The 7,500-nt window shown below is 41.0% G+C and overlaps 1 protein-coding gene across 1 annotated transcript in view; it reads right to left on the reverse strand.

Moving 5' to 3' along the window:
* Positions 1-6,152: 6,152 nt before the first annotated feature.
* The window catches only part of bcl11ba (BCL11 transcription factor B a), a 49,407-nt gene continuing 48,059 nt past the window's right edge, over positions 6,153-7,500 (reverse strand). The window contains 1 exon segment of the mRNA XM_080012816.1: positions 6,153-7,500. This exon segment is cut by the window's right edge and continues 266 nt beyond it. Within this exon segment, the coding sequence (XP_079868942.1) occupies positions 6,378-7,500 (1,123 nt within the window). The 3' untranslated portion in view covers positions 6,153-6,377.

Raw genomic sequence — 7,500 nt, forward strand, 5'->3', positions numbered from 1 at the left:
TGAAGGACGGAAGCGCAATCCCGCCGGCCGCCGACTCTAAACAAAACAATATGTGCTGTTGTTTGAGACACAAATGAGGCGTAGCTAGTTCTGTCAGACAACTTGACGGCGCCACATACTTCCACGCTCATAATGGGCTATTCAAGCAGCCAATCCCTCTTGCTCTTTCTGCTTTGCACTTTGCACTAAGCGTGCCTGTGTTTGCTGTGCGCCTCGCCGGGAGTGCTGACCACTAGAGCCCGGACGCCCAAACCACCTCCAGTGATGCAAAATAAATAAAGATAATTTTAATGTAAAATTAAGAATCTAAGGGGTTAGGGTTAGGGTTACCCTAACCTTAACCTTAACCCTAACCCTAATCTGATACCTAGATTCGAAGTATTCTAGATTATCAGTATCTACCGATCCAGTATCCAGAGATTCAGTCGATACGTAGGTAGACTTCTGCTTTTTATCTTTTATGAAACCGCCTTTGGAGGGTAACAAAAAACACAAACAAGCAGGTGATGGGAGAACTGTAACAGTTTGTATTTGTGCTCTGTTGTCATCGCCGAGAAACATCACTCGGAAAGGGGGGGTGGTGGGGGTGGCAGGGCTGATTGGCCTCAAAAGGTGGAGGGTGGCATGGACGGCACCTCCCTCAAACATGTGGAAGGTCAGTCAGTATGAGCCAGTCACAAATTGAAAAGAGAAAAAATAAAAATAAACAACAGACTTGAACAGAGTTATCATAGAAAAGCTATTTACAACCCATAGAACAGTACTAAACGTATGCGCCGTCGTGGCTAAAATGTGGTTTTTCGACCCTGTTCCGTACAATGCAGCTAATTACGTCAAACGGGCCAATATATGTATATATATATACAGTGTTTATATATATATATACATCATTGCAGCCTGTAATTTGTATATTATCAATGCAATGAAGTCCAGGGATTCTAATTTGCCAAGTTAAAAACTACAACCCAAAAAGGACAAGTGCCTTTGCAGAGACACTACACAGGTCTTTCAAACCATCGATGAAGATTAATCCATTGCAGAAGAAGGAGAAAATAGAAATAGAACAGATACAAGTCAGGATTCTAACTGTGTCGATTTTCTTTTATTTATTTATTTTTCTGAACACCAATGAAAATGTTTGCTTTGTCTCTAAGGACCCAAAAAAAAAAAGATTTTAAAAAAGAAGAAAAAATGATCTGTTGTGGTGGTGGACCCCCCCCCCCCCCCGCCCCCTCCAAAAAAAAACCCAGAGTTGGTTACACGTCACACATTTCTTTTTTTTTCTTTTTTTGAAATTCATTTATTATTTTTTTTTCCATTTTTGATTCATTACACCCAAGGCAGAATAAAAGTTACTAAAACTTAAGACTTTTACAGTTACAGTGACAAAAAACATTTTTTTTTCAGAGACCCACAATTCAAAATGGACTGTAAAATAAAAAAATAGAAAAAAACAAAAACAAAAAAACAAAAAAAAAATGTTTTTCTATTTCTTATTTTTCTTATTTTTTTCCTTTTTCTTCGTTTTGTAAAATGCCCAAGCATTCTCCAATATTACAAATACTGGTATACTTTTACAGTAAACAAGAAAAAAATCGTAATATATATTCATATATATTTTATATATATATATATACTAAAACCCCATCACCGAAAAAAAAAACAAACAAACAAAAAAAACAAACAATATACACATCGCCACTATGGCATTCAGAGAAACGTCAGAAGCAAACCTGGAGAAAAAATAAGGTTGTTTCAAAACACACACAAATATTATTTTTTTACCCTTGTACTTGTTTCAATACTGTAAACTTATTTTTTAAGACAGAGTGCACTAAATTCCTTATTTTTTTCTTTTCTTTTCCTTTTTTCCCTCGTAGTTTCCGTAAGTTTCCTGATTTTTCGTCCGGTCTTCTGTACTTGACAATCGCGCGTGGCCCAATTTCTTTTTCCGTTTTAAGGGACGGACAGAGAGAGAGAGAGAGAGAGAGAGAGAGAGAGAGAGAGAGAGAGAGAGAGAGAGAGAGAGAGAGAGAGAGAGAAGAGAGAGAGAGAGAGAGTCCCTAAGCGTGAAGAATTTTGAAATATATATCTATATATAGGTTTTTGTGCCTTTATATGTACATATGCATACATATATACACACACAGACACGTCGATATTGTGCTGGCTACTCAGAACCTAGATTCAGCGTTGTTGTTATTGATGTGGTTGTTGTTGTCGTTTTTAGGAACAAATCTCTGATAGTACCGATAGAAAGGTTGAATGCAAATGCATTGTCGGCAATGTCGCATTCGTTTCCGTCAATAAATAGGAAGATCTCTTTTTTTTAAGTTTGTCGTTTGTTTTTTTTCAAGGCACACTCACGTCAAATTTGAAACGGCAGTACAAAAAACTGTCCCCAATAAATTAAATGATTTTTTTTTCTTTTTTCTTTTTTTTTTTTTTCCATTCAATTTTTATTATAGTGCCCGGCGTCGGAAACAAAGCCTAGCCTAATCGCAACGTCGGGCACTCGGGAAAAAAAAAAAAATTATCTTTTTTTTCAATTTTAGTTTTTTCCCGTCGATCCCGGTCGGTCTCTAGAACCCTTCAGTACCAATGGAGAGAAAAAAAAATATTTTTTTTTTATCTCTTTTTTTTTCCTCCTCCTCTTTTTGCTGTTTGGTTGGTTGTTTGTTCTCCGTAGAGATCTCGCGGGGGGTGGGGAGTTGTGGTTTCGGAGGGTGATGGAGGGGGTGTGTGTGTGTGTGTGTGTTTGTGTGTGTGTGTGTGTGTGCATGTTTGTCCGGGGGGGGGTTGGGATAAAGTGTTCAAAAAAGTCAAAGTCAAGTTGTCGATCGGGGATTGAAAAATGTGTGTGGGTGTGTGTGTGTGTGAAAGTGTGTATTTGTGTGTGTGTGTGTGTGTGTGTGGGCGATTTGTGAGTGAGTGGCTACTTCTCAGAATGCGCTCAACTACACATCACAGGGAGTCCTGAATGAAAGGAGAGAAAGAAAAAAGGTAGTCTTACTATTTCAGCACACACTTGATTTAACTTTTTAATATAACTTTTTTTTTTGTTGTTTTGCCCTCACACTCTAAACAAAACCCTCAAAACTCTCTAACAATTTACTCCTACTCACAATCAGAGGGGCGGGACTTATTTAACCCCAGAAAAACATCCCTCCCGCTACAGTATGACTCATGATATGTATTATAATAAATCTGTCCGGCAAAATGTTTTTAAATTTACAGCCAAAACAATCATACATTTCTAGCCGAAAAAAATATAATAATAATGCAGAGGGCTGTTGATATAAACATGGACAGTACACAGTACAAAAGTCATGAATTCAATTTGCGGTAGAAAAAAGTTTGGGTTGTTGACATCTGCCATGGACGCTATGCCTGCGCATTTTGTTTTTTCGAGTCGTTACGAATGGGGACATTGGGTTTTAGAGTATGCATAAATATATATATATATAGATATATATATATCTATATATATATATATATACAGTATATATATATATGGGTTAATGACATGACCCTCTTTTTTCTGCGTACAAATTTTTGTGTCCGAATCAATTATCATTAAAACAAACTGAATACGAAAACATATTTCAAATAGAAACCATCAAGTACACTGCATTTTCAAACCACTTTCTTTTTTTTTTTTTTTAGTTCTTTCATTTTTGGGTGGCGTCAAACCACTTCAGTCAAATTATGTCCAAGTATTTCAACCTAATACACATACGTGAATTAACAAAATACACAGTTTTTACCAAATAAAACACTATGAATGCACGTATTTCAGTTTTTTTGGTACTCCCCTTTAAAAACCTTATTTGTCATTTACCCAAATATATATATATATATATATAAATAACATTTTTTAAATTATTATTATTATTATTTCCTTGCTCTAGCACAGCCAATGATTTATATGTGTGTGCTACAGTAACTACGGCAGGCATTTGTGCTAAAATTCTGTTTTGGAAAATAATGTTAAGTTGAATATTGTGGCCATTGTGGCGGGGCCACAATCGTCTTTCGCATTGGGTAACACAAAGATAAACTTGTCTGCGGAAGAATGATAGAATGGTGGATGGGTAAATAAAGGAGGAAAGGCCCTGATGCTCGACCTGAGATGTCCCCCTTCTAGTTCAGTTAGTTATCTGTCTGTCTGTCTTTCTGTCTGTCTGTCTGTCTGTCTGTCTCTCTATCTCTCTATCTATCTATCTGTCTGTCTGTCTGTCTGTCTATCTATCTATCTATCTATCTGTCTGTCTGTCTGTCTGTCTGTCTGTCTGTCAGTCTGTCTGTCAATCTCTCTATCTACTTATCTATCTATCTATCTATCTATCTATCTATCTATCTATCTATCTATCTATCTATCTGTCTGTCTGTCTGTCTGTCTGTCTGTCTGTCTGTCTGTCAATCTCTCTATCTACATATCTATCTATCCATGAACAGGCAGTCGCATGGCTTTGTGCTCAGTTTGATTGGAATAAATAATAGTCTGGATCATTAAGGGGCAGTTTCGCAGATGGGGTTTCCTCTAAATCAGGACTGAACTAATCCAAATGAAATGAATCCAGTGTTTTGAAATTCCTCTCTGAGGCGTTTCTTAATTTAAGATGAATTAGTTCTCAACTAGGAAGTCCTAGATTAAGGTTATCAAGGACTCGTCGGCTCCTTCAGTCTGGTCTTGGTGCTGGTCTGAGTACAGATAATCCATTTTGCCTCTGGCCAGGTTTAATTTAAGCCTTCACTTAGACCTGGATTTGCTCTAATCTTCCTTCTGGAAGTCAGATTTTTGAGCCAAGACTCAGGCAAGTCTGAGACTATATTAAACCATGACTGAGAAAGGCCATTTCAGTTAGTCCTGGCTAAAAGTGTGATTTTGCCCAGTTGGGTCCAGTGCAGTGCTTTAACCCCTGATCTAAAATAGCCCAGCAGAGCCGGCTCTCCGCCCAGACCGCTCCCTCCCTGAAGGTACCGACTGTGCCCACAGCGTGCCGGCGATGGGGCGCCCATGATCCGCTCACAAAACAGTGTGCTTTGATTTTAGGCGTAGGGTACTTTATTTTACTCCGTTTCCTTATGGAACGAAAGAAGCACCGCGCACAATGGGGACATTTCAGTTTGCCCAGAGCATCAAAATGGCGAGAGCCTGGTTGGGCTAAGCCCCAGATGTGTTTGCATCCTGGCAACATCCCTGATTTAGTCTAAAATTAGAACTTATCTGCATCTGCGAAACCCCCCCATATGGCTTTTTGCGCAATATAGAAAATGGACAAAATATGAGTAAAGGTAGAGGCGTTTTGGGAGGTTGTTGAGTGTAAACAGAAAAAAAAGTAGTCAGAGATGTTTGCGTGTGTGTGTGTGTGTGTGTGTGTGTGTGTGTGTGTGTGTGTGTGTGTGTGTGTGTGTGTGTGTGTGTGTGTGTGTGTGTGTGTGTGTGTGTGTGTGTGTGCGTGTGTGTGTTTTCTAGCCTTCTAGGTAGCTAGGTAGGTAGCTTGGGTCTAGGATGGATTTTTGGAGGAGAGACAGGGCTTTAGAAACCTCGGGATCCTCTTGTTTTAATATTCTTTTTTTTTACTGTCAGAAACGACAGTCAGTGCTACATATCCAATTATATTGACATGTTTTGAGTCAGTTCGTGCTACAATGCCAAAAGGATTGTTGTCCGCGTGTTCATCGTCATCATCGTCGTCACACAAATATATATATATACTAATTCTAGCATTCTCAGTGATGCCTCTCAGTAACCTGTGTTTTTTTTTGTCATCTTTCTTTCCCAAATTGAAGATTGAATTTGGCTTCTTTTCAAGAAATCACGTTTAGCTTTAATATACAATTTTTCTATAAGCAGCGGCCAAAAAAGGTTCCGCAAATGGATTTCTGTCTGCTAAAAATTAAAACAAAAATCTCAGGAAATCATCTCGGTATTTAGAAAAAATAATAATAATTAGAAAAGAAAAACAAATAAAAAAGAAATGCCTAAATAAAAATGTACCTGCACATGCCAAAAATACGAAATCCAATAAATACAGAAATTATTGCACAGTTAAAGGCTCCACATATGTTATGAGACAACAGATTGTTTGATTGTTTAAAAAGGAACGCCAAAAGAGGCAGTTTACACAGCTTCAATTGGTGTCTATCGCACTGTCTGTGTGTCTTTTCACGATTTTGTTTTGTTTTTTGTCAGTTGGCAGTTTCCTAGGCAGAAACACAAAATGTTTTACCCAAAACGAATCGTTCAGTAAAAGAGAATCCAGCTACCCCATTTTTGTATTTCTTTTTTTTTTTTTTTTGTCTTTGTCTGTTTGTTTGTTTTTTTTTTTATGTCAAAGTGTGGCACAGAGCATTGAAATAGAGAGCCTGGCTTAGATTCTCTCTGCTTGTTCAATTTTGACCTCATTGGTCATCAAATGTTCCCCGTGCCATTTTTTCATATGTTTCTCCAGAGTGCTGTACACGCTGAAGGGCATTTGGCAAATGTCACAACGGTAGACCTCCTTACCCAGCTGGCCGTGCGTCTTCATGTGACGCGTGAGCTTGGAGCTCTGGGCGCAGGCGTAGTTGCACAGCTCGCACTTGTAGGGCCTCTCGCCGGTGTGGCTGCGCCGGTGCACCGTCAGGTTGCTGCAGTTCTTGAACACCTTGCCGCAGAATTCGCAGGTGTCGCTCCTTCGGCTCTCCTTGGAGCTGGGGCGGCCATGGCTGTTTCCCCCGCCGAGGTGCGGTGTGCTGCCCCCGCTGGCGGTCCCGCTGCGTCCCGAAACCCCCCCGTCCAGCAGGTCGCCGGGTGGTGTGGAGAAGCGCAGGCTGCCGTTCTCGGACGAGTGCTCGGAGGAGGTGGCGAACGGCGATTGTCTGGAGTCGGTGAAGCCCAGGAAAGGGTCTTTGATGAAGTGGCGCGAGGCGGCGTAGCCCACCAGCCACTGGGAGTAGACGTTCTCCGAGGGGATGAGTGGTGCCGGGGGGATGTCCAGGTCCTTCTCGATCTTGATCCTCTTGTTGGAGGAGATGGAAAGGCTGGGGCTGGTGATGGGCGTGGGCTTACGGGGAAACAGGCCTGAGAAAGAGTCGCCAGAACCACAGTTCCGGCCGTTGATAATGGTCCTCTCTTCCTGCTGGTGGTCCATCTCCCCGACCACAGAGTCCTCATCCCCTGTGTCTCGTTGGCCGTCCGAGCCCCTCTTGGAGAAGGGCATCCTTTTACGATTGTCAACTATCAAGTTATTGTACTGCTGGATGGCGTTAAGACCGACACTCTCCACCATCTTCCCGAGGTTAAGCGTGGGCTTCTCCTCAGAAGGGGGCTTTGACCCATTCTCACGATTGCGGTAGAACTCCGACTCCATGCTGAAGTTGGACTCTGGCCGGCTCTCGTTCTCCAGCTCTTCCTCCTCCTCTTCTTCTTCCTCCTCCTCGTTCCCCTCGCCCTGGAAGTCCCCGTCGCGATTCTTCATGCCCTCACCGGTCACGTCACTGGTGCCCGGTTCC

This window comes from Zeus faber (genome assembly GCF_960531495.2).
Source record: "Zeus faber genome assembly, chromosome: 13".
Lineage (NCBI taxonomy): Eukaryota > Metazoa > Chordata > Actinopteri > Zeiformes > Zeidae > Zeus > Zeus faber.